General features: G+C 39.4%; 1 protein-coding gene across 1 annotated transcript in view; it reads left to right on the top strand.

The window, feature by feature from the left end:
* LOC102785365 (polypeptide N-acetylgalactosaminyltransferase 10-like) overlaps positions 1-27747 on the top strand; it is a 133574-nt gene that overhangs the window by 44242 nt on the left and 61585 nt on the right. The window contains exon 4 of the mRNA XM_087847527.1: positions 5154-5320. Within this exon, the coding sequence (XP_087703653.1) occupies positions 5154-5320 (167 nt within the window). The remainder of the gene's footprint in view (positions 1-5153; positions 5321-27747) is intronic.

Here is a 27747-nt window from a genome sequence, read left to right as displayed (position 1 = left end):
GGCGATTGTGGCTCAAGAGTTGGGAGTTCGCCCTGTATTTACATCGAATACAGGGCATTCGATGTAAAGCAGAAAGCCATTATTAGACACCAGGACAATTCTGCGCTAACCAAAACCTACTTGGCAATGTTTGCACCTTTATTATCCAGGCTGGCTTTGGTCCAACTCATTACGACGAGCACTGTTTCGAACAATTGCTCCGATTATCAACCTGACCAGCCTATTAACAGGAGAGAGTTGGCTTTACACACAGAAGTTGATAATGCACCATGTGTCGCCCATGTACTTATAAACCATGTTCTTGATAGTAATTAACAGTGTCATTGATGTCCCCCCGTGTGCAAGGTGTTATGAAGTGACAGAACATGTGTGCCGAGTTGTACGGGAGCAGCTTTCCGTCTGTGGGGCTGCGAATATTTTTCAACCAGGATTTTCTTGGGAGGAGGACGAGTTCAGAGGATGGAGAAAGTGGAAAGTCTGGCTCTTTTTGATTGGTCACAGTGAAGCAACAGGGAAGCTTAATAAACGAGACAAACTCAAAAACCCTTTATGACCCCATTTCCTGGCATGGTTATTGAACGGGATGGAATGAATAACATATTGATGATTTTGCTAATCTGAGGCCAAGAGGCCATTAGAGTCCAATGGGATTATCTCCTTTGGAGTTTAAATAAATGTCTGGCTTTACTGTTGGAGTCTGCAGAAAGCTCATGGAATAAAAATGGTGTGAAAACAATTTTGTTCTGTGAGAACATGAATGTGCATAGCAAACGCCACCAATCAGTTCTCATGTTTCTAGTTAAAGGAGGGGTTAATTTGTAGAAGCATTCAGATGGCAGATTTTATGAGCAAGAAGTGTAATGCGTTAACTTCATTGATTGGAGGTCATTTTAATCAATTCTGTCATCTTTGTTTGATTACTCCGAGATGGAAGATGATCCCAAAGGGAAAGCTTTGCTCAAACTTCTAATAAAGCCAAATTCTGCAATTCTTGAAATGGCCACTTGAGGCTCTCTCCAAAAGCAGGTCTATTCCCGTAAACATCCATGGAAAATGCCGTAGCTTTATAGCAGAAATCAATGCCTTACTAGCCTGGTACAAAAGGCGGTTATATCTCTGTTGCTAGTTCAACATCTTCATAACATCTTTATAGGAGGTATGATTTTTATAATGCATCTTTTTAAATTTTATCGAGGCCTGTTCATTATTAAAGGTTTTACCTGTTTTGAGTGACAGATTTGTGCGAAGTAGGCCGCTAGCAGTCCACTAGGCCTTACTTCAGCTCACTGACTGGGCCTTGTGACTGTTTTTCTAATGCTGTTGCCTTATGTAACATATTTAATATCTGACAAATAAAAACTGCTGTGTGGTACAGTCCATCCAAAAAGTCTGTGCTTCAGTTTGGACAATGACATTGTAGAATATTAAGCTGTTTTGCAGCAAATATACCATGCTGGGGACCAGAATTGGGAGTCGGACCCAGCACGCTTTTGTTCTAGAATTTATGCCTAAAACTAGAAAAGACCAGTTGAAGAATAACATGAACAAACAACAAGTGCAACAGCTAGCACTTAACTTAACTACTACTTGGCTTTACTCTTCATGAATAAGATGAGACAAGATGTTTACTTCTTTGTTTACTGCCCCGGTGTCGTGGTCTTGATGCGTTGACGAGGTGCACATTAAGCTGAGCATTTTTCTAGTATTCAAAGTATTCAAAGACAGATGCTGTAGAAGCACGACGAGCCATGTGGGCCCGTGTTTGCAGTACTGTGCTGGGTTCTTTCCAGCTTCTCCTCTGACTCATTTAAGAACAAAATACTGAAAATAAACACAACGACAACATTATAAATATCATCTGCTTAACAGCTTTGGATCTGGTGACCCGATTCGTCACAGATCAGCCTTCAGCTCTTTCCCTCTACCTGACAGGGCTGTTCTCTGACCCTGCTGTCACTTTCTTGTGGGAAGCAGTTTTAAATGCTTTCCCTCTCAAGGTCCCTCCAGGACAGCATTTATGTTCTTTCTGATTTTTTTTCCCCCCCTTTTCTTCAGATTTATAAAGTTTCCACATCCTGTGACCTTTATGTAGCATTTTTCATCACAGAGCCAGTTTCCACCAGTACGGCATCACGGTGGCACACTTTATCAAGTTTATATTGGACAGAGAACTCTTTGCTTGTTATAGCTGTCAAGGGAATAGAGTTCAAACTTTGCAAACTCACAGGCAGCAGTGTCGTGAAGCAAGCGTGGAATCAAATGTCGGAAAGAGCAGATAAGTGAGAAATTTCCAGTCGAGAGCTTCAGGTGTGCCCGGCCTGCTAATGGTAGGATGATTTTAAAGGTTGAGGTGTTGTGCATAGACACAGGGATTACTTTAAATTCGTCTTTAGCTCTTTGGTGTTATTTTATCCTGATTGCATCAAGGGAGCTTTCTGAATATGCTAAAAGAATTTGGCAATGGTTCAGAACATAATGATTCTGCTAAAGTGAGCTAAGGGAAAGTTTTTATTCAGTAAAGGTACAGGCGATGGCACAATGATAAGTTAATAGAAAAACTTGGAGTTCTTGCTCTTGCTTTTTTCTGGTTCAACATTTTGGACATGTCTTACGCAACCATTATTTTAGAAGAGGTTTTTCATTATATATGACAGCTTTGAGTTCATAACCGGATCTTTGCTCAGCCAGAACCGCCAACGGGCGATGGTTAAAATCTGACTCTACAGAGTTCTGTTGAAGACTGAACATTTTTATTGTCTAGGCCACTTGGGCTTGTGGGAAACTAGTGCGAGGACCCAGATGCTTCACACAGGGCTAACGGGGATGGGGGAGGCCAGCATGTGTATCTGTTTTACTGGTCAAAGTAGCAGGAGAGTGACGGGTGTCCGACAGCTGTTTGCCAAATCTATTCACATCAGGCCCGGCCTCTCAACAGGATTCGTATATCCATTTCGCTCTCGCTCACTACCTGAATGACATGAGAGACACAGAGGATGGGTTTCAGGCAGCCACACGGGCCTTGAGAGACTTAATTACTGCCGCGGTAGATTCTCCTCCTGATCTTTCAGAGAGCGAAAGAAAGAAGAGACAAATGTCTAGAGGGGCAAGCCAGCAGGTGGTATGCTTCATTAGATCTTATTAAAAGAGCAGCTCATTGTTCAGGTTGGGCTGGTAGAGGGCGCACAGCAGTACAGCAAAGTAAAGGGCAGCTCCACAGGTTCCAGAAGAATTTCTACCATGCTTTCCATTAGCATTTTAAATAATTACCCCAGCACAGAAACACATGGAGGATTATTCTAACTATGTGGTAACTGCATTTTGGTAAAGGCCAAACAGACATGATGATGAGGCTTTATGAACCTTTGTTACAAAGAGAAGGGCTTACATGTACAATGTACCCGAAGAAAAAGTTGTATAGAAAATCCGATGAACTTGCAGAGTTAAAGGTAAAAGAATAAAAACTTTTACGCTTGCCACTGAACTAATGAGTGTGGGCATGCCTGTTGCTAACACAATACTATATAGTACGCTAGTATGCTACATTATATATCTCCAGTCCATCTGCAATTTATTTAGGTTACACTTCATCGAGCAGGTTGAAAAGGAATAAAGCTATTTTTGCAACTTTTTTTTGGTCATTAAAAATAATCAGATGATAATTAGGAAAAATGTGCAAATCTTCCTCCTTGTAACTTCTAATAATAAAGATTTCTTCTTCTTCTTGTAACACAACAGCTCATTGAATGTCCTTGAATGTTAGACTGTAGCTCAACAGAATAAGAGATCTGAAAATGTCGTCTTCACAAAAATCAAAAATTGTCCCTGATTTAAATTTGGCCAATCAGTGCTCAAAGGTCATGTCATTGTGTGCTTCAAACTTGCACTTGTAGCAAAAAGATTTTCTGGCACAACTTCACCGGCTTCCGAGGTGCATGGAGAGGATAAAAGAATTCACAAAGCAGGAACTCCAGCAACACTTGAGGGAAGATGAACAACTTTAATAATAGACCAGCGCATTTTGGCTTGTGGCCTTCATCAGGGTCATCTGGGTCTTTAATGGTGAAAGCACGTTTGAATTAGAAAACAAGATTACATCATCACATGGGAACACATTTGTTAAAAGATCCTTATTTATGTCTATAAAATGTAAAATATCTAAAATTTAGACTTGAATTGTAGACTTGCAACTTGCACTTGTACACAGAAAGTATTTAAACTGTTAATTTGTTTTAAGCTGACCTTTTCAAGTCAAAGACCTTCACTGGTGATGAGAGCTGGATCTCAAACAAGACCAAACAGCAGTTTTCAGCTCGCAGCATCCAAGCTTGAAAGCAACGGTCAGGTGACCAGTAGCGTGTTTGTTTTTCCAGCGTTCACAGGGTTTTGCTGTGAAACTTGATGTTCAGACTGTCAATGCAGTGTTCTGCTTTCACAAACTGAACTATGGTGTGTATCTACCATAGTGTTTTGGCACAAAGTGGATGGAAAACGCAGGTGATTACTGGTCACACCAACACAGTCGTTGCCCACCAACCACTCGTTCCCCAAGATTTATCTCCTGTAGATGTATTACCCATGCGAATACTGTAATAGGGACAACTTTGATCAGAACAGACCAATAGTGACCAATTCCAGGGAGCAATCCAAAATGACCATTTCTGTTGGGGCCAAACGAAAAGGCCTAAAATTCTTTATGGAGTTGGAGGCCTTTGTTATCACACCTTGAATTATAGATATTTTTCACTATTGTCTGTCATTTTCTAGATGAGATTTCAGAGTACTACTGGGCATTGGATTGGTTTTTCATTACTGGTACCACCCAGTGTTTACTTGGTGGCAAGGCTCCCGTCTAGGATCGCCCCCTCACCCCCACCCCTTTGCATGTACTACACAGAAAGCAGAAGGCGGGAACAGCAGTAGCAACAACAGATTTCGGAATACCACTGAGCTTTGGATTGATTTTTCCTAGAAAGAAGTGTGTGTCGAGATTGTTTGTGGTTGTTAGTATTACTAACAGTAATTGGGCATCGAAGTCATCAAACTTTGTCCAGTAGTTAATGAGATACTTCACACTGGCTAAAAATATATTATTACATATTTCCCTTTTGTCTATTCCCCCTCTTATTTGTTGTGTCTTCCATGTGTTTGTGTAGCTGTAAACACAAGCTGTATGCAGAGAAGCTGCCCAACACCACAATCATCATCCCGTTCCACAACGAGGGCTGGTCCTCGCTGCTCAGGACAGTTCACAGCGTGCTGAATCGCTCTCCCCCACAGCTCATAGCCGAGATCATCCTGGTCGACGACTTCAGCGACAAAGGTACGCAGCGCACACACGCTCATCACCACTGAGGAGAAAACACCTGCGTTCGTGTACATACGCACAGTCTGTGTGGCTCGCTGCAGATAACTGAACTTTAAGTGAACTATTTCTGCTGTTCTGTCCTCCCCTGCTCCCTTCCATGCACAAACACAAACCACTAAATCATTCGTTTGCTAGTAATGTTGACTGTTGCTGCTCAGAAGTAAACGTGGCGGCCAGCTTCTGCGGAGGCCCGAAAGTGATCTCAAGACACTCATGCGTATGTATATTATAAACAGACCGGGAGAGAAATGGAGACACACACACTCATAGTGGTGAGTCAGGATTTTAGAAATGTATCTCACTGGGCCTGTCGGCCATTTCTTAACAAGACTAGAGTCTTGTTGCTGAGAGCCTTGCCTAAATTCACTTCTGAGCATTTGGTTGGTTGTTGCCAGTATGGTCAGTAAAGGTAAAAGTATATAGGTATAGGTAGGTAACAATCTTATTTGTAACTCATTCAGTATAATTCCAAGAATATCATTTCTATCTGCAGTAGTAATACTTGGGGTCAAGGCTGTTTTCTAGGTATTTCCTATAAAGCTGGGCCATATCATACCGTTCATGGTAATACCGGTATAATGTTGGGCAACGATAAGAAAATGAAATATCGCACTAGAATATGGGTAAAACGCGCATGCGCAGTGCCTTTGTTTTCATACGCACATAGCGGCGACGGAGAATGAGAAGAGCGAAAGCGGATTGGTTTGTAAAAATGCTGCAACTTCAGAGGTGTGGAGCTGGCTTAGCTTTTGTCTGTCAGATACACAACAAAGCACTATTTTTGGTAGAGCATGCTAGCGGGCCGTTGTTGTTACCGTGTTTTTTGGAAAATACGGCACACTTACAATCAATCCTTTTGATTTTTCTGAAAATCGACAGTGACCCTTATAATCCCGTGTGCCTTATGTATGAATTCTGGTTGTGTTTACTGACCTTGAAACGATTCAATGTCGTACACGGCGCTCGAAAATGTGTCAAATGTTTCAGTACGACTTTGCTGAGCTACGAAGCCGCACCGCTTGATGGATTGTCGGAGCATTACGGCTATCGTAGGCAGGAGCCTCGCGGAGTGATACGTACTGTGCTTCAACATAATATTACCGTATTGTGTGTGTATAACCTCTTTTTAAGTTTCGTGGATATTATACATGGTTATGCTGAGGATATGTCGGCCAGTTTCCACTGGAAATGCCTTTTGGCTAAACTGTCAGCAAGGAATTTGCATTTGCACTGTTAAATGTTTATATATCTTTAATGCAGATAAAAAACAGCTGCTTGTTTAAGTGAAAATACATTGATGGGTTTTTTTTGCACTAATAAAGTTGAGGAGTTGTAAAGTATTTTGTCTAGTGTCAATTATATCGTCAGTTATATCGTTATCTCAAATTTTCAAATGTATATAAATAATTTTGGTCATATCGCCCTGCTCTACTTCCTATCCTTGTTTCAACTTACTTTCCGCAGGCAGCTGTAGCAAAAACCCAACACAGAACACTTAGAACAGCTATGATACTGAATAAGGCAGAAACAGCAGGAAAGGGACAGCTGGGTTGCAAAGAGGCTTGCAGTGGCGCAGCAACTTAGAGGAGTTGGTGTGGTTCAGCTAATTTGGTGGTGGCCCAAACTAATATTACACTTGGTTATATTAAATGCAAGTCCTAACCAAGCTCTATGTGCGAGCTCGTAACATCAGCTGAGCTTTTTTGTATCATTGTAATAATGCCAGGACAAATGTTTAGCTTAAGTAGCTAATGCTAGATGTTTGTCATGGCTGTTTGTGTACGCTTTCGCAGCCTTTGTTAGCATTTTCCTTCTAAAATCGACACTGTGGGTTAGTTTTCAAAGCAAAGCCTCAAGCTTCCCTGTCTGCATAAAAAGAATTTATATAGTTAATATGTTCGGAGCTGCTGCCTGCAGCCGTCTCTGAACAGATGCTGATGATGAGGGTGTTCTGTGGCCCGGCTAGTGTTAGCGAGGTTAGCAGCAGAATAATCTACTTTCTGGTGTGAACCGGTATTCTCACACAGACAGCTTAATCAGTTTGAACTCTGGAATTAATGTACAGCTTTGAACCCTTACATAATAAATCGGGGCGACAAGTGCAATGTTATCAGCAAGGCCTCGATGGAGGTGAGAACACGATATTAATCACGAAGCCTGCTGCAAAGCCACCGTGTGATGCATAATTTCAGGTTCACTTTTCCAGCTCCTTAGATATTAAATAATTTATGGAGAAAAAAGAAGAAGAAGAAACTGGCATGAAGGAGGATTTTTACTCGACTTTCAGAGGTGAACTGCTCTTGTCGGTTGTTAAGGAGAGCGGTAACCGCTCACATTTTATCAAACCCTGTCACTTCCTTTCAGGCGGATTAACAATCTCCGTGCTCCATGGCAGCAGGCTAGCCCGCAGAGTTACTGATGGCCTGTTATATTAATTGGCGCTGTTTTGTTTTGGTGCCTCGCTGCTGACATGATGAAGATAAACAATTGATGAGATGTTTTTCTCAGTGCAGTTATATTTTCTGAGGTGCTAATTAGTACCAGGTTTATATGTTGTGTAATTATAGCCTTGTTGCAGAGCGGCGTTTCAGGAACAGCCTCTTCTCTCTTTTTAATATCATAATTAATGCAACTATTCCTGTTTGACTTACAGGATACCTGATGATTTATATTTGTCTCGGTGCTTGCTGTGCTCAGCTTTGTGTTGTATTGACTCAACAGAACTTTTCTCTTTGGGTTCAGGAAAGTTTTAAGTGGATTGTGAACTTCTGCTCATTTCAAAGTAATTTAACTTCTTGCGATGTTATTTAAAAGTGTAAGAATCTTAAAATAGATTAAATTAAATGTGAAATTAGAGTACTGTTGTTCCCAGTTTACATAAATTGCAAGTTTGTAATGTGCGTGTGGGTGTGTGTCGGCTTCAGATCAGTTCTTGTGCTCAAAAGTTAGAATTCAAAAGACTATTAGTGAAACCGAACATCATGTTTAATGAATATGCAGATGAAAAGTTATGTAGCTCTAAAGTTATATACCCGATTAAATCCTCCCCTGAAAATCATTTTCTTGCATCTTTTGGAGATAACATTGTTTATTTAAGTTTAATGTGTTGCTATAGATTTTCACTTTCTTTGGTCAACCAAAAAGGGAAGCGGTTGCTGGAGCTGTACGTGGAAGTCATCATTATTGTAAATACTAAGAGGGGAGTTTTGGGTGGGAGATTTTCTTTTTCTTTTTTTATTCTAATGCATATTTTTAAAAAATGGGAAACATACTTACTACTTAAAAACAAGTCAAATTAGTACAAGCACTGTGACAGGTTATAGTGAGAGTGAGGGTTATTGCTTTGTAACAGAAGGCCTCAAAAGGAGGTGGGAAAGAAGGATGATAAAAGTTGAGGAAAAAAGGCACTGGGAAGAGATACTTAAAAAAAAAAAAAGATTATATCTGTCAATATTTTTTTTGTGATTAATATTTTATTGTACTTTTAGAACACTACAGTCCACTGCAGAGACAGATTACATCACATAAAAAAAAACATCAGCATAGCAGCAGAACAGTAGAGAATACCAAACCAAAATGAGGGGGGACAAACAAAGCAAGAGATAAACAAAAACAAGAAGAAAACAACAACAACAACAAAACAACAACAACAAACGAACAAAAAAGAAACCAAAACAGCCAGCCTTTGACTATATGGGTCTTACTGCATGCCACACTCTGACATCCCTGAGAGTGCTTCGTCAGAATTCCGATGTCTATCCCACTCTAAGTTCTAGTCTGTTCGTTTTATTCTGGACAGATATGGATCCCACTTCAGATGGAAACTCCCCATATATTCAGGAGCCTGTATGAGAGTTGTTCTAGTGCAGCGAGTCTCCCTAGTTGAATATGCCATACAGAGACAGGTGGGGTGGAAGGAGCCTTCCACTGGGAGATAATGAGTTTACGCCCCAGCATCAATGCAGTCTGTACCCACTCAGCAGGCTTAGGCGGAGCATATTTAAGGAGTGATGGTCCCCCAAAACAAATAGCCTTGGTGAAAAAGGAATATCCCATCGTATGGTTGATTTGATCAAGTCATGTATCTCAGTCCAAAAGATTTGGGTTTTAGGACAGCTCCAAATCATATGGGTCAATGTGCCTACCCCAGTCTGACATCTCCAGCATTCAGGGGACTGTATGAGGTTCGCCCTATACAGTCTGTGTGGTGACCAGTAAATTCGGTGTAGTAATTTGAATTGGATTAGTCTCGTTCTAAGTTCCCTGGACACCTTTTTACTATTCTGCAAAATTGTAGTCCTGTAACTGTCAATATTTTAATAGTTAAACTGTGGCTGCTTTGTTGGGATGCATAGGTGTAAGATATGTTACTTACAGGTCTTTTTTTTTTTTTTTTGGTAATTTGTCAAACTGTGGCGCTCTGGTTTGGGGCATCTTTGAAAATTTTGAATTTATTCCTGACGTGTTTTTTTTTTTGGGGGGGGGTCTTGGTAGCATCAGAGAATCCTAAATAATGTAGATGTCCAATGAATAATGCCAAATTATTGTTTCTTAATTCATCAGCTGTTTTGAATTTGTGTGGTAATGCACGTATTATGAAAAGAATAGACACGTTTACATATTTGAGTCCCGGTTTGGTTGAAGCTTTAAAACATTCAGGTCAGTCAGTACTCCAAATCATTATTGCAGCTGGTCCACCACTGTAATTCTGCCTCTAGATGACAAATAAGCAAACACATTTTTGTTTTGTGATTCGGAGAAACTGACAAATGAAATCTGTCTCACGCGGTGTTGTAAAGTTTCAAAATCCACTCTTTCTTTGTGCTCCTTCTAATTTGAGGGTTTGAACTTCTTCACTCCAGCTATGGAAGAACTGTGAAATCTAATACAATCTTATTGTAGGTTATTTCTTTTCTTTTTTTGAGTGACTCAGTCAGTCATACTTTTCTGTATATTGACTGATTGCAAAGCACAGCCTGCCTCCTAACGCAAAGAACAAAGCCGCACAGAATAATTGACTGTGGCTGCTGAGCATTCACACCTATAGATCATTTCAGGAATACCTTAATGGGCTCTGATGCCTAGTGGTATTTAGTTGAAAGACTTGAATATCCACAAGTAATCTGAAGAGAAATAAATCAATGTCATTATAAAATCAAGCCCAGAGGACGATCAATGATGAGACCTAGAAGTGTGACAATAATGTGGCTTTAGAGTGTCAATTAGGAAACTGAGTATTACAAAGGTTGTTGTGATGACTCATGCCTATGACCACACAAAGGTCACTGTTCAGTTGTTTTTGCAGTACCATATGGTACCATATTTCCAGGTGTCAACATAAAAAGGCAGACTTTATTTACCCTCTAATATGTTAAAGAGGTTTTATTCTGAGCATATTATCATAAAATATTCAAATAAAATTGAAGGGAAGAAACTGGGTAAATGGAAATGTGCATAATTTCTGATGATTTGGTAACGTTTTATTTTTATAATTTCTTACTGTTAAAAAAAAAGTTGTTAGACTAGACTCTGTATTGTCATCGTACATGTACAACCAAATTGTGGAATATTAAATACAGTCTTTGTATCTTCAGTTCTCAACTGGGTTCGATCCAGGATCGTTCATGAATTTTAACCAATGGGAGATGAAGTGAGGATAATGTCATAGGAATACCAAAAACAGAAAAAACACTTTGAAGATTTTTTGTAATACCATATGAAATTTACAGGTGTGAATTCAAACGGTAAACTTTTAGATTTTTGTATGTTAAAGCAATTAATAACTTCATAAGTGAGTTATGCCACTACTGGGCAAGTAAAGTACTGTAATGTACATAAACAACGTCTTAGGCTACGTTCACACTGCAGGTCTTAATGCTCAAATCTGATTTTTTTGATCAAATCTGATTTTTTTGTCTGCTCGTTCACACTACAGATAAAATGCGACAACAAACGCGCTCTAGTGTGAACGCTCAAAGCGGCCGCATGCATTAGGTTATTTTGTTATTTACATAATAATGTAAATAACCTAATAATGATCCTTATTGCTGTTTTAGAGGAGCGGTGCTTCAAAGGATAGTTGCAGATTTCTGTCAGAATCTGCAGATTATACAGTACAAATAAAATGTTCACGTTGTCTTCCCAACAGTTTCACTGACATCTACACTGGATGGTCAGGAAGTGTTCGCGATGTCTTCTCCTGCGCTGATAATTGGCGTCTGTCTTGTGTCAGTGACGTAAAAGACTGATTTAATGCGACATGACCATCAAACAGCAGTCGCTTTCTGAAACATCGGATATGTATCGGATTCAGCACCACATACGAAAGTGACCCAGATCGGATTTGAAAATATCGGATTTGTGCCGTTCACACTGTCAAACCATGATCGGATATGGGTCGCATAGGGTCAAAAAAATCGGATTTGATGCGCTTTCGCCTGCAGTGTGAACGTAGCCTTAGTATATAGAAAATAATGTCATACAATATAGAATGAATGGTTTACGGTATAGCTGTAGCTGTATATACATTATAATTTCTCCATAGGCATCAGTATTTACAGTGTTTAGATGTGTTAAAATGCTATTATTGTGAAAATGTCCTATAATTGTACCAGTTTGTTACAGTGCAGTAAAAATGCAGAAAATCTATTTCCACAGTTAATTTATTGTGTTTAAAAAAACACCACTTAAATAAGTAGTGTTGGGGAGACACAGTCTAAAGTTCCATATACAAGAGAAATGCACTGTGGTAACCTCGTATTGTACATTTTGCTTGTACATGCAGCAGTTCAATAAAGCTGAGACTCGAAGCTTCTCAAAACCAGCAAAGACTGCTCCTCCCAAACTGAATAAGCAATGTAACATTCACAGATGTTTCTTTTTTCAGTTTATCAGGCACAAAAAAAAAACACATACTGAGTGAATCAGTTATTACAGAGACAGCACACTGGAATAGATGGGGTATGATTACAGTGGTGTCCTCAGGCAACCGAACAAAAGTGCACAAGAACATAAATTCAGTTGCACTGCAAAGCAGACATGGGCGTTTATCAAGAGGTTGATGTGCAAATTTATGCATCGCTCTGTGATGAAATGGGAAATAATTATAATGGGGGGGAAAGGGGAATTTAATTTGGATGAGATGGCGGATGGAGAGATATGGATAAACTCATCAGAACAAGCTGGAGGAGAGAACTTCTGTTGTAGCTCTGAACTAGAACACATCAAAGTGGATTATAAAATAAGAGCACTTTTTATTTTTTATTTTTTTTAGTTTCCCACATTATTTATTATGCTCGTGCATTTATGTCTTCAATTCTAAATGCCAAATAATGTTACAAAAAGTCATGAATATATCCGAGCAGTTCAGCAGGCCATCAGTTACCATGGCAGCTTGAGGTGATCATTTATTATGAATAGGAAGAAAGGTTTTTTGCTCAACCCATAGAAGGGGTGTCAGGTCCCTATGATGTAATCCAGGTGAGAAAATCCCAGGTTGATTCTGCTCATCTGAACACAGCATATTTATCATGCAGTTGATAAAAACACTGCAGTCAGATGAGCAAAATCACCTTTGTGTCTATAATCATGTAAATTTCTACTGATGTTAGCATTTGATTGTAAAATTGAATTGAAACTGACAATAATAGCTTGTTGATCTTCAGGTTTAGGAGATTTCAGGTTGTGCTGTGCTTGTGTCACCCAGTTAGCGGGCTAGCAGCTGAAAATGTCTCACAGCAGCGGTCCCCAACCTTTTTTGCGCCACGGAGCGGTTTATGCCCGACAATATTTTCACGGACCGGCCTTTAAGGTGTCGCGGATAAATACAACAAAATAAAACTAGTACCGGTACTGAAAAAAAGATTTATTCATAACACACGTGAAAAGACCCAGGAAAACCGAGTTAACGATAAAAATGATAACAAAATAACGCTGAAAACCAATAAAAACCCTGAAAACTATACATTTCACACCTGAGCCTCAACTCTCGCGGCCCGGTACCAAACGACTCACGGACCGGTACCGGTCCGAGGCCCGGGGGTTGGGGACCGCTGTTGTACAGCACTTTGGTCAACGCTCCTGTTGTAATTAAATGTGCTATATAAATAATTAAACCATCATTCTTTCGGAAACATCTCTGCACATGTTCATAGCAGTCCATAAGTGAGAATAGGGTACATCCCCTGGGGACCATGAACAGCTCTACAAAATAATTAACATGAACCTACAGGTGGAAAACCTGCACCACTGCTCCCAGTAAACTGTTATACACCAAAGCTTCTGCACAAAGCTCAGGATGTATCCTCTGGAACCAGGCATTGCCTGATAAACTTGCATGTGGTGTTGTTCTGTCTTAAGTGGCATCTTCAGTGCAGAAGAATTAGTTATGTATTCATCTTGTATGTCTTTTATAAGAAGAAATTACTTAACTTTGAAGCCACATTATATAATCATGATGATGATAAAAATACAATAATAATCACAAAAAGACAAAATGGGAATCATGGAAACCTTTTTTAATAAACACATTTATTCAGTACGTTGTGTGAGCTGTTCTTTTACATTTATTCATCTCATTTTAAGTCTATAGATGTCATCACAAATACTAAACAAAACAAATTATCCATACTTATTTTTAGCTAATGAGAAAACATTAGTTCATTCCAGACATTGTGTGAACTTGACATCTTAGCAGGGTGAACATTTGTCCACATTGGTTTGTCCTTCTGCAGTAGGAACCAGCTGCACCAAGGGCAGCAGAGGTAACTTTTAAAATTATCTGCACTCTGAGCACAGTGGAAAATATATACAGACTTCCCACAAAACCCATATGACCCCTGCCTCGAGTGTTATGACCCTAGACTCATGAACAAGCCTAAACTACAGGAAAGCTATTTGCTACTCATTTGTTCTTTGATTCTCAGGGTTACTGTTTACCTTTAAACAAAAAAACTAAACAAAAAACTGACTTGCACAACATAATCTCTCTTTAAACGAAAGTCCAATGTAAACCAACCCCCCCAAAAAAGTAAGATATTTAGTGTATCCGAAGCCAATGCGGTCAACACAGCCAGACTCCAAAGCAGCAGATTAAAATATACATTTGAAGTTGTCATTTTAAATGTCATCTTTAATTATGCAACGTGTTTGGGAAAACACACAAAAAAGAAACGTTCACACTTTTCTGTACAAAATGTTCACTGCCAAGTAATGTTTGTGTAAAATCTCTGCTGTAATTTCAAAGTGATGATTGATTTGGCTGTTGCCACGCACCGGAGTGGAAGAAAAAGATTACATTTAGCAATATTTGCATCCACATTCATCTGTTGTTCAATACGTTGCACCTTGTCAGGGTATCGTGATCCCTACCTCGCTGTACCCGTCTCACACACGCTCGCCCACGCTTCCCTCCGAGCTGCTGGAGAAGTTCATTCAGGCAGAACACTGACTCATAGATAACACGCAAAACACTGAAACCTGCTGTTTTTGTCTTCTGTCTTCTTTTATCTCCTGTCTTCCCTCCCGTTCTTCTCCTTTTTGCTGTTCTTCTTCTCTTCATTTTCCCTGCATGTCTCTAATCTTTTCTTTGAGTGTTCACGTTTCTGTTTTGTCATTTGTTTTGTCTTATCTTTAGGATAAGACATGTCTGCTCTGTTTCATCTCTTTGACGTCTCGTCTTGTTTGTGCTTCTCCTTTCTTACTTTTGAACTGTACCAAAAATAAAAAATAAGATGAGTTAATGTAACTTATTTGAACACAGCTGTTACTAAATTAAATAGTAAAGTTCATCCAGCACAGTATGTGCAATTTGTGGCTTATCCTGTGTTTTAAGTCAGCTCTGCTTATTTGCAAGTTTAATGCACTTAATGCCATTTCTTTAGTTAATGTTTGCACTATATTCCACACTAGGGCTGTTCAATATAAGGATATATATCGGATGATAATATAAAAACATGTATCGTTTCATATTACGCTATCGTTTGTTTCGTGGTGTTGCAAAATAAACTGTTTACGGAAATATTTTTTCATCGTTTGGATGGTCATTATAGTGGCTATATTAATTTGTTGAAGTTCTCTCTTATATTTAATATGACCCCACTACGGACAGACACGCAACTGTTTTTACGCGCTGTCGTTAGCAACCACGACGGTAAAACAATGGCGTGGCTCCGCCTTCTGCTTGTTTGTTTTGCAAATTAACCTTTCAAGATAAAGCTCAAGATCCTGTTGAGACTTTTCAAAATAAACTAAATTGTGAAAGAGTATGCAGAGTTTTACGGATGAGAAGGAAAAAAAGAGGCGTTAGGTGCTAAAAAATAAACCTTAGATTCAAACGTTAGAACAGGCTTTCTAGAGCACGCCGTGTAATAAATACTTGCAACAAAAACGGCGTCCGTTACAACATGTCTAAAAATGTATAGCTAAAAGTCTCAACTCTAGGTACACAGCGCCCAGCTGAAAACACTTCATGTAAGTCAAGCTGCTTGAGATTCACAGAATTTACAGAAAATGTAAAGTTTTTGTGATTTATATCGTTATCGGGATGATAGATGTCTTATATCGGGATATGAGATTTTGGTCATATCGCACAGCCCTATTCCACACACTGCAGAAGTACAGTGACACGGTACACAACATAAGTTATTGGGGAAAAAAATACAGTCCCAATTCAAAGTTTAAGACCACTTAAAAGTTTAGGACCATACCTCCAAAAAAACTCTAGTTCAAGGAGACGAGGCCTTTGTTTTTGAAGCTCTTCAGTCTCAGATTCTATCTGATGGTTATGGGTCTGCAGTCGACACCAGTAACACCCTTAGTTTGGGTCAACGATCGTCTAGTGTCTTGACGGACGGCCAATTGGAACCATCAGTGCAGTGCTGGTTAAATTTTTTGGGGTCTTCCACTTGACCTTTTTTGTTCCATAACCATTAGAGGTGGGAATCACCATACATCCCACAATACGATATTATCACAATACTTAATGCACAATACGATATTATTGCAATTTTTTTTTTATATTTTGCAATATTCAGATTCTGTACATAAAGGTAAACTTTATCAATATTCATTTTATCTAATAACAAAGTCTCACACTCAGTCTTTCTCTCATTTCAGTCAGTTTTATTGTTTGTATTACAGTCTAGTCCAACTTAACTGAATGCAACCATCTGGTACAATTATAGCTATTCTGAACTATGCAATTTGTGAAAACTATGCAGCCCCTTCAGCAGCTGAAGAATTTGAAAGTAAATTAAAACAAAATATAATTTTACATTAAATAAAGAAGTTTTAAACTTAATTAAAATAAAACATGTCTTAAATTAAAATAAGTAAACTGTCATGTTTATTGCTGCCAAAAACAAGTTAAACACATTTGGACAGTGAAGGAATGTCAGGATTCTTGCTCAGAAAAAGGATCAACATGCTCTGAAGTCAGAAGAAAATGACACATTTTTGCACAGATTTGGCCTTTTAAAGGCATGTGGTCTTAAACTTTTGATCAGCTGTGAAACTGCTTGTTTCATTTTAAGTGTTGTTTTCAGTAAATTGCATGCTCAAAAAATGCTTTGTCTCAGTCCCACTTCTTCTTGTTGCATGTTGAAGCTCTACTTTGGAACCTTGTTAAGATCCAACCATGCAAAGAATTTTTTTTTTCTTGGTGCCCTTTTTCAAGTGGGTTTAAACTTTAGATCAGGACTATATGGGAACACACCTACAAAGCTCAGTATAGGCAACTACGCTCTTCTTTAAATGAAGTTAAATGCACAAATTTAGCTGAAGCTATGACTGCATTATGTGGCTTTGAATCCATTTCAGTGTGGTGGGTTTACATTTTTTAGTGGTTTAATATCATTTATCTGACTTTCTTCATATTTCAGTTCTTGGTTATTTCTGTTGACTCTTGCTTCCTTGTTTTATTTGCCCTGACTGTTGCAAAACTTTCCATCGTCGTTCATTTGTCATCTCACATTAATGCATTGTTGTCCTTTTTATTTCCATTTTTTTGAAATTAGTTTTCTTGTGGTCTTTTACCTCGCGGCTGTGACATTTTGCAGTTGCAGACAAAGAACAAAACCCGCCAATGGGCAAACTGTGTAATGGATCTTATTGGAACACACAAACCTGACAGTCAGAGAGTAGTTCCTTTTTAGATCTGAACCAACATGTTTCCTGTCTAATTGCTCGATGTTGTCAGTAATGTAGTAACAGCAGTTCTGAGCAGTCTCCCTTTTCAAATGACTTCTTGAAACAGATTCCCTTTGTGAGCTAAATGGAAATAAATGTCTTTGTATCAAGTCTGCTGTGTTGCAGTAAAATCTTGGAGTATTTTGTTAACAAGTAGATTATAATCACGTTTTTTGGAATATTTTAATTGCTGTATATATATGTTTTTTACTGTTGCCTTCAGCTGCTGTTTCACAATAATTTTTCAAATTTAGGATAAAATGTTCTTTCCTTTTTTCCTGCCTTCCTTCCCTCCTTCCATTCCTTTCTCCATCCTTCTGTCTTCCTCGTCCATCTTTGCCGCCACCTTCTCTTCCATTGTTCTTCTTCTCTCTTCTTCCTTCTTTTCATGAACACATTTCATGAAAAGTCATGATATATAAAATCATAAAATTTTATTTTTAATTCATTTTTTTTATGCAACGGTTTCAAATTGACAGCCATCAAATTCCAAAGTGGTCATTTTTTCCCAGTTTAAACCAGGTTTTCTTATGTAAATGAAATATGGGTAAATGAAACCTATAAATCACTGCATCGTGTTAATTTACACACTGTCACGGCTTTTTTTGCAGTAAGATACATGTGAGCATGAATAGCTTTATGTATCAACATTAGCTCAGTACAGCAAATTACATTAGGTGAAGAGCAAAGCTGAGTTTAGTGCAGATCAGGCATCTAATCAACACACAGCTTGCTGGTTAAGGTCTCAGTCAATATACATTGATCTGACAGAGTGGATTGGTGGATCTTTTCTAAATTACCACCACTGTTAATCATCAGATGTGTACACTCAGTGCCGTGCACGCCTGTGAGAAGCTAAACGAATATAAAACTGGGCACGGTGATGCATTGGTGTGAGTCTTAAAATGATCCTGAGTTGTCATCGTAATGTTTTCTGCTTGTTTCTTCTTCTCGTCTTTTTTCGGACTGTGATATGTGGGATCTGTGGGAGTGATCTCCTTCTCTTCCAGGCATCAGATCAACAAAACTCCTAAATCTGACTCTGGTAGAGCCTTGAGCCTGATTGGCTGCTGGGATTGTTGGCTGCGACGTTACTAACCCTCACTTCTGCTCTCTTCTAATCTCTTTTGCTGCCGACATGGAAAAACTTTAATCATTAGAAAATGATTGGCAGTAAATATCAGTTTTCATTGTATTTCAATCAAAGAACAAGTGTTGCTCTTTTTTTTTTTCTCTAACCTTTGTTTTTTTCGTGCCACTGACATTCAACAGTCATAAAGTAAGAAATTCATCATAGAAAAGCAAGAGGGACCAATTTCCCCTCCTACAATGGTCTCAGCAGAAAATGATATGATGTACCCTCAGCACCTGCTGGGTTTTGATTAAAGCCTACGACTGAAAGAAAGAATTCTGCTTCTGGTCCAAAATCAGCCCCCTTTCTTTTTCCTTCTGTAGATGAGAGGGAATCTCATCATAAGATCTGTCATGGCATGCCTGAGGTTGATTACTCAGCAGAGTACCACGCACACTTTATCATTAAAAGAAAACATAAAGCACTTTTATTTGGTAATAACCTAAATCATTATCAGATAAAGAAAATAGGATTACCTTATCTACTGTGTACGTATAGTAAATGATTAAAAACACCATGACATAGGCTCCCCTTATCCTTAAATTTGCACTAATCAACATTTCTTTTCCTATAATAGAAGATATTACTGCAGGTAATTTGATTGGCATTGCATAAAGTGATTAACCCACAGTACATTCTCACCTGATCCTGCAGGTTCCCTGAAAGAGTTGGTTTTCCAGCTGTTTGCTTGCCCTTCATTTTACTTTGTTTCACGCCCATTGCTTCTACTAAGCTTTGAACAAAGTGAGAATGATGGCAGACAAAGTTTGTAACTAGTTGGTGAGCATAATGGAGCGTTCAATGGCATACAAAGACATGTTTGGGTTTTTTTCCCAATTCTTTATTAGGAAAGAAAAGTATAGAGGTCATTGTTGAGGATCCTTTGAAAAATCTCAGTGCAGCTATTTCTAAGTACTTTATCCATTAGAACCAATAACACCTCCAAACATGTCAGTATTTCAACTTTGCACTTTTAACAATCACAGCTGCTACACTAGAGAAAACAGTGGCTGAAGACTGTAGCGCCACCAAACTCTCTGCAGCGATGTCATTGACCTTGAAATTATTGCTTTGAATCTAAGATCAGGTCTTTGTCTTTAACTGATAAATTGGCAAAAATGTACATGGAAGTCAAGCAGTTTAACCGCCAAATGACGTAGGCAGTTGTCAGCCTTGCTCTGACATAAGAACATGACCTGAACACAACTGTTAGCTACTAGCTGACTTGGGTCCCCTAGTACAACCGTCCCCAACATTTTTTGTGCCACGGACCAGTTTAATGTCAGACATTATTTTCACGGACCGGCCTTTAAGGTTTCACGGATAAATACTACAAAATAAAATGATACGACCAAGACAAAAACAATGGTGTTTTGTAAATATAATAATAAACGCAAATTCATGTGTAATTGTGTAACTTTATTATCAGCGTCCTCCTGAAATGCGCCAACAACACTGAGAGTAACATCCTCCCCTCTGCCCCTTAATGCTCTCTGATCGCTATGGTAACACGTAAATATTTCTTTCAAAATAAGAATCACAAGTACAACACGGGAAAAGACCCAGGGAAACCAAGTTAACGCTAAAAATCCTGAAAACCATAAATTTCACCCCGGAGCCTCAACTCTGGCAGCCCGGTACCAAACGACTGCCCGGGGGTTGGGGACCGCTGCCCTAGTGCAAAGAGATCTGCAAAGATTCTCTCAGATTGACTACAAGATGTTGGGAGTCTGCTTGTTTTTATACATTGGACGACACTTATTTGCAATCCTTTATCAGTCTGTCTGACATTACACCGCGACTGTTTGGTGACAGATTTCCGTCCACCTTGCAATTGAAAGTGGTTGTCGAATGTTGAGGGTGTTGCACCCTTAACTGTCGACCAGTTGGTAATCATGACTGCAAATGCAATAAAACAACCAAGCAGCCACCGACATTTTCTTTCTCTTTCTTTTTCCCTTCCCTGTCCTGTTTTACTCTACAATGATTGAACCATGAAACGGTGGTTGGCACTTCAGCAGCCTTATCTCTGGTTCGAATGAGTCGTTAATGTCGGATTTGTCAGCTCTAAAAGTTGTCAGTTATCACTTTAATGTTTTTTTCCTCTTAATGAAAAACTAAATTTAGAAAATAATAAAAGATTTTTTTTTTTTGTGCTGTGTTGTTAAAGATAAAAAAAGAAAAACCCAAAGGATTTTGATTTTGCAGCTCCATTCTTTCTCTTTGGCGTCTTATCTCTGGCATATTATTGTGCTCAGACATCGTCGTAGCACAGTTTCATTACACCAGGCACCATGTGAGTCCAGATGTATCCATCACTGTTAACTGTGTTCTGTGACAAGTGACGGTGCCGCTCAGCAGGACCACCGAGCCACACTGCAGTATTCACTGGAAGCCTGTCACTGACTTGAGATTGATAGTTGGATTACTCCCTTCACTGCCTGATGGGATCAATTAGACAACTGTCTGAAAAACAAACATAACATTTGATAACACTGAATTTTAATGAAGGGAGGAATGGTAGAACGAAAGTATTAAACTTGACACTGATTGTATTCTCAAATGTTTAGCGAACGGCTCTAATTGTTTCCAAACATGTAATTAGTTCTATATCCTCGGTAGGCAATTTGTTGCCAGCAATTTGAGATGGCATGACACGTCCTAAATGATAGTTATCGTGTTTTGGCAGGAAAATGAAAGTGCTGTGTAGAGGCAGGTGATAAATGGGCATGGGAAATACATTTACTCACCGAGTGAGACAATCAAGAGGCGTGAAACAACATTCAAAGAGGATAAGATGGGTGAGAGTTAATGGGAATGACAATGTCAGAGATGTGAGCTTGGTGCTTTGTAAAAGAATGAAGCAATTTATGACTTTCATCAGACCATATTAGTGAATACCTTGGACATTAGGTCGTCTCTGGCACACCTGATGGTTGACCTATGATAGATTGGACGTTAAAAGGCACCTTCACATTTGAATGAATACAATGGATAATTAGAACAGAGGTTTAAGAGAAATATGTATAGAAGAGGCCTTTTTTCAGTATGCATAATTATTATTATTTTCTCCACTTTTTAGTGTGAGATCAGTGTTGACTTTATATTTGCAAGGACATCTGAGAACATCAGGACCTGAAAAGGGAGCAATTAAATGCTAGTGCCTGGCAAACATTGGCCACTTTGATCAGAGTACTTTACTGACACTGCAATATCGGTTGAGAACTTTAAATTTGGGGAAATAGTCCCTCTCTTTTGGGGGTTACAGTTATTATAGTCATCATACACATTCCTTTTTCCTCGCACCCTTAAAGGCAAGAAAACGAAACCTTTTCGGTGGAACTCTGGTTACTGTCAATCATTTAAATGCATGAACTGTTCCTCTGCCTTAGTAAATGCTTTGAGTCATTGGTGTCAATAAGTCCTAGAATTTCATAATGGCATTTCCATTTGAGTGGATAGTTTGAATCAACCAATTTTGTGTCTTTTTATTTCCTGATTTAATACCTGCCGTCTTTTTAGATAGATGGTATACTCTTAGTTTTATAGAACATTACTGGGAGAATCACTGCAGCTTTTTTAAGTCGCTGGAAGTCGAGCATATTATCTGACAGGATTCATCACAGGAACATAGATTAAAAAATGCAGTGAAATTATTTCATTCCTGTATATTTGATTAGATTTTTATTGAACCCTGACAGTTTGTGCTGCTGATGGGAACCTTTGAACACTCCCCAGACAACAAAGAGCCAGAAATGTGTAGTGTGAAGCAGGGCTGCGGATAAACCACTTAGTTACTTTGGGGTACTTGGTTATTCTAAGCACTGAATGAGTACTTGATTATACAATGTCAGTTTTACCAATGAGAACCTACTTGTGCTTATAAGAGACTATAGCATGAAGTATGTGCTGTTCTACTGGGTCAAGTGTTGCAGGGATCTTTCAATAGGTTGGTTGTGCTGCATGTAAATATTGTCTTAGGAGGGTTAGAGAAAGAGAAATTTCCAAAATGTCCAACTATAATCTGTTTTCCTCTTTATTGAGCAGGCTAGAAAGTCCACCTTCAGTATTGGTTTTGGTGTTCTTGCTATTGTTTTGTGAACTGGATGAAACACACATCTAAAGCATATCATTAAACACATCTTACTGTTTGGCTACCATCTTCTTCTTACTGTGAGGAGTCTCCACATCATGTGGCTCCCTCACCCTATTCCTAACATCCACCTTTGTTACACCAGCCCTCTGTATGGCCCCTTACCGACACTCAAGAGTCTTCGGTGGTTTCTTTTTCTCTTACCTGGTGTTTCAAGTGTCCTTTCCAGTCTATCCACTGTCTGCACATGTCCAGACCATGTTAGCTTTGCCTCTCTTACTTTTTCTCATAACTCCATAACCTGAGCTGTCACTCATCTCCCACTCCTCTACTTTTACTACCTCTACTCCTTATTGCACCGTTACATCTGTCCTCCTGTAATCAACACGCATTCTGTGTTGCTTTAAGTTTTATTCCTCTTCTCTCCGGTGCATACCTCCACCTCTGCAGGTTCTCGTCCAACTGTTCCCAGCTCTCACTACAGATCAAAATGTCTTCTGCAAACATCACAGTCCATCGAGACTCCTCCCTGACCTCGTCTGTCAACCTGTCCATCACACTGCAAACAAAAAGGGGCTCGGAGCCCAACTCTGCTGGAGTCCCACCCCCCAGCTCGATTCAATCTGTCACTCCTAACGCATACCTCACCGCTGCCTCACTGTCCTCATACATGTCCCGTATCACCGTCACACACTTCTCTAGATCCACAGAGACTCAGCAGTAGCGCCTTCTGACCTGCTCTGCATCACATCAGCACTCTCAAAGCAAACATCACATCTGTAGTGCTCTTTCTCAGCATGAAGCCACACTGCTGCTCACCTCTCTCCTTAACCTAGCTTCAAAAGCTCCAGAGCTGCTTTGCATGTTGAACTGCTCTCTCTGCAGAGCATAATTGCCACCAAATCACTGCACAGTTGAGAGCAACATTGGGCCGACACAGCTACTCTATATATCATTAATAAAGGTTGACGAGTCCTGCAAAAGTCTTGGAGCTTTCTTTTTACAGTTACTACGATGTGGTGCATCTCATGCCTGGGTTCTACTACATTGATGAGAGCACAAAAACTCATATTATCTCCAACTGACAACAGCTGGTCAGTGTATTGGGGAAGAGTTTGTTATTTTCACAGGCTGGGAGTCGTCTCTGGACGTTTTCTTTGGCTTCTTCAGTGCTTGCTGAAAAGCTGCCTGTTGTCGTTTCCTACTGTATGCTTTAGTAACTCCTTAAACTCTGCGTTTGTTGAAACTGGCTTTTCAGATGTGTTTTTCATTCCTGTTTTTTGACATTTTAACACAGAATAGCAGAGCACAGGATTTGCTTTATATTTAGTCATTGGTAGTTTTACAAATATGCAGGTGAGTAAATGAGAATGGCACAGTTTCCACATTCTGATATTTTGTGATAAAGATAATTGGCTCGAAGAAACTAGGAAATGATTGCTCCAATTACTGACCAAAATAATGAGCCAATTGATGTACAAATATAGGTATCGACATAACCCTGCTGACTATTATTGGCACTAGGGCTGCCACGATTAGTCGACTAGTCACGATTACGTCGACTATCAAAATCGTCGACGACTAATTTAATAGTCGACCCGTCGTTTGAAACTTTGTAAGATCCTGAAAGACGCAGGAATAAGTAGTAGGATTTAAGAGTGTAATAACGGACTGAAACAGAAGATGGCAGCACTGCATGTACAAGGATGCCAGCTGCCGTTAAACCCCGAAGAAGAAGAAGAAGCTGTGTCCCAGAATTCATAGCGCAGCCCAGCTCAGTTTCCAACAATGGCGGCAGCTAGTTAGTTTTAATATTACTCTTATTATTCTTTCTGGGTCACAAAATAAACGTTTAACATATTTTCAGAATGTAGCTGTGTAAACCTCAAATATCTGCTCAGTTTATCAAGACACCACATATTTTCAAAAGCGCTCCGACGTTTTCGGAGACGTCTGTTACCCGCTAGCTCGATAGCTAGCCGGGGGCTAGGCTCACTAGAGCTGTGAGAACACCGGCAAATCGTTTTCAAACCCACCGCCGTCTTTCGCTACTCAGGTCATTGTTTGGCTTTTTTCAGTGTTTTATTTGTTCCTGAGTAAATTGTTTTGGCTGAGATTAAAGTTATAGTTTTTACACAGCTGAATAAACGTCAAGCAGACAACTGATTATCAGGAGTGTGAGATGCTTAATTTACTCCGGTGTCCCGTTATATTTTAGATAGCAAGGAGTTTATTAAACTTCACCGAAACAATCTGCAAACTTCATTAAAATTTAATAAACTATCATCTTCTCTTTATTTTTAGTTAGCACATACCTTAAACACTTAAAGCTGTAAGCTAATGATAGTTATATAAGAGCAGATGCTGCTGGTGCAATAAGCTGTACGTTTTACGTCCAGTGGATGATGATCTGATTAGTCGACTAATCGCAAAAATAATCGGTGACTAGTCGACTATCAAAATAATCGTTTGTGGCAGCCCTAATTGGCACACTGACATTAGTGAATGCAATACAATAGCCAGTATTCATCATTTATTTCATTTGTGATACCTGAAGAACTTTAAAAGTAGCCTGTTATTTCTGTAAATACTTCCTTGTTACCTTTCAACAAATAGGGGAAGAATAGAAACAAAAATCAAAACAAAGACCAGGATGTGAGGGGAAAAAAAAAAAGATTGATTGGACAGGAGGTTATTCGTTCTGTATCAGTATTAGCGGGCTAGCGCTGAGAGCTTCTGTGACAAAATTGAGTAGCCTGTTAGCCCTCAACTTAGTAAAGGACAAAGAAAACAGATGGCAAAAAGAGAAGGATTTAGAAGGACAGAAATAACACAATAGGGCAGGAATCCATTGTACACAAACAGTGTAATGTCAGGAGACACGGATATTCTGTGGACAAAGATGCCTGCGGTCTCAGTGAAACCAGTTAGACCTGCCAACCTGCCCAGCTACAGTAAATGATGAGCTTCAGCTTGGTGAGAGGAGAGAGGGATGAAGGAGGAGGGGTGGCGGTGCGGGGAGGTCAGCTCACTCTTCATTAGGCTGTAATTGAATTTCCACAGCCCGTGCAGGGAGGATGTTCGGCTCTCGCTCTCCCTGCAGGGGACTGTTGGCTTGCTCCAGCTTCCCAACCTCCCCAGTACTTTCAAGGTTAGCTCAGCTAATGGGCTAGTTTCTCCATGGATTTTTCTGCTCGCCATCTGTCATCTGCATGTCTGACCATGTAGGCGAGCAGGTACACACTCCATTATGTGATGCTGTGGTTACAGAGTTACTAGAGAAAGAATCCAGTAGGGGTGGGCAAAATAGCCCTAAAATTAATATCACAGAATTTTGAGAATTTACACTAACAAAATTTCTGAAATGACATAAAAAGCTGAACAGCGTTTTATTGATGCTCACAGCATGCAGACAGCAACGTAAGTAGATGCATTAAGTAAAGGCATTTTCCATTTTTTTCCAGTGAGCTACTGTCACTGATCACATTCTTCCGAATTTGAAATGAGAATCTATTGAAACAAGATGCACCAGCAGCATTATAATGTAATCATGCGCCATTAGCGTGCTGCTTGCTGTAACCCTAATTTCCTTCGGGATTAATAAAGTATTCTGATTAATGGTGAAGCAGCAGAAATCAAATGTAAGCACAAACTGTAAAATAACTGCTTAACACAAGTTTATCCATAACTGTCACATAATAAAACAGAAACATTTTTTATTCAATTCAATTCAATTTTATTTATATAGCACCAAATCACAACAAAAGTCGCCTCAAGGCGCTTCATAGATACAGAGAAAAACCCAACAATCATATGACCCCCTATGAGCAGCACTTTGGCGACAGTGGGAAGGAAAAACTCCCTTTTAACAGGAAGAAACCTCCAGCAGAACCAGGCTCAGGGAGGGGCGGGGCCATCTGCTGCAACCGGTTGGGGTGAGAAGCTGGGATGTTGCATCTTGGTTTGAGCTTTTTAACCATTTGCTTTAACGCCCTCCTTTACGTCAGTCATTTCCATCCACCTCTCATGTCATATGGAGCGCATCTACTGAGTGCTCCAACGACTGATGGAGTCATTTTAGATTTGGGTTGCAAAAGTTCCTCAAGTAGTCAAAAAGTTTGTTTCCACTTTTAGAGGATCACAAGTACTGTTTTGTTGGAGGTTGTTAAAGTAACTCGCTCTCCTGGCACTAAATCGCTATCGGTCTGTGGCTCTGATATGCCCGGCCTGGTCTTATTGTTGTGCGCACCAGGAAAGGCATGGTGTTGCTATAGCAATATTATTGCAATTACGATGACATTTTTATATTATGTGAAAGTTCATTGTGAAATAATCATAGAAGATATGATATGGAGCAGCTTTAGGAGTGCAGAAGGCCACCTCTGTCCTGTCAGAGGACTCAGCAGTGTCTTATTGTTAAAGCTGTTCACAGACTCCAAAAATGAGTCTGTAGGTGGCCTGCGTCTAAATCCTCAAGTGACTTTGAACAGTTATAAAAGAGACTTGGTGTAAATTTTGTATTCATTGATAATGTGCAAAATAGAGCTTCATAAACCTCTATGATCTTTGTCTTTGTTTTTCACTTGAATTTTAATTATAAATCACGTAAATCCCATGTAAGAACACACATTTGATGGTAGATTAAATGCACAATGTTTGTTTTGTTTTAATAAATTAGTGATAGTTGTTGACCAAAACTGTCTTTATTACAGCTTTTCTCATCATCTAGCAGACCAGCTGTATTCTTAATCAGTAGAAACTCCAGGCAATTCATATTCCCATAAAGTAATGCTGTCAAAGCCACTGGCATGTCTACAAGATGTCCTTTGCCGTACCCAGTTATGGCATTATTAAGATGCGACTGCCACTCACAGCTCATCTTTTTTTCCCCCGATGCAGATAATTGCTGGTAAGGAGTTTATTTCAGCCTAGGCTACAAATCTTTTCTTAACCACAGCCAAGTAGTTCACG

The sequence above is a fragment of the Neolamprologus brichardi genome, chromosome 10 (assembly GCF_056152115.1).
Source record: "Neolamprologus brichardi isolate AB-2024 chromosome 10, ASM5615211v1, whole genome shotgun sequence".
NCBI classification, from domain to species: Eukaryota; Metazoa; Chordata; class Actinopteri; order Cichliformes; family Cichlidae; genus Neolamprologus; species Neolamprologus brichardi.
This window is presented reverse-complemented; position numbering and strand designations above follow the sequence as displayed.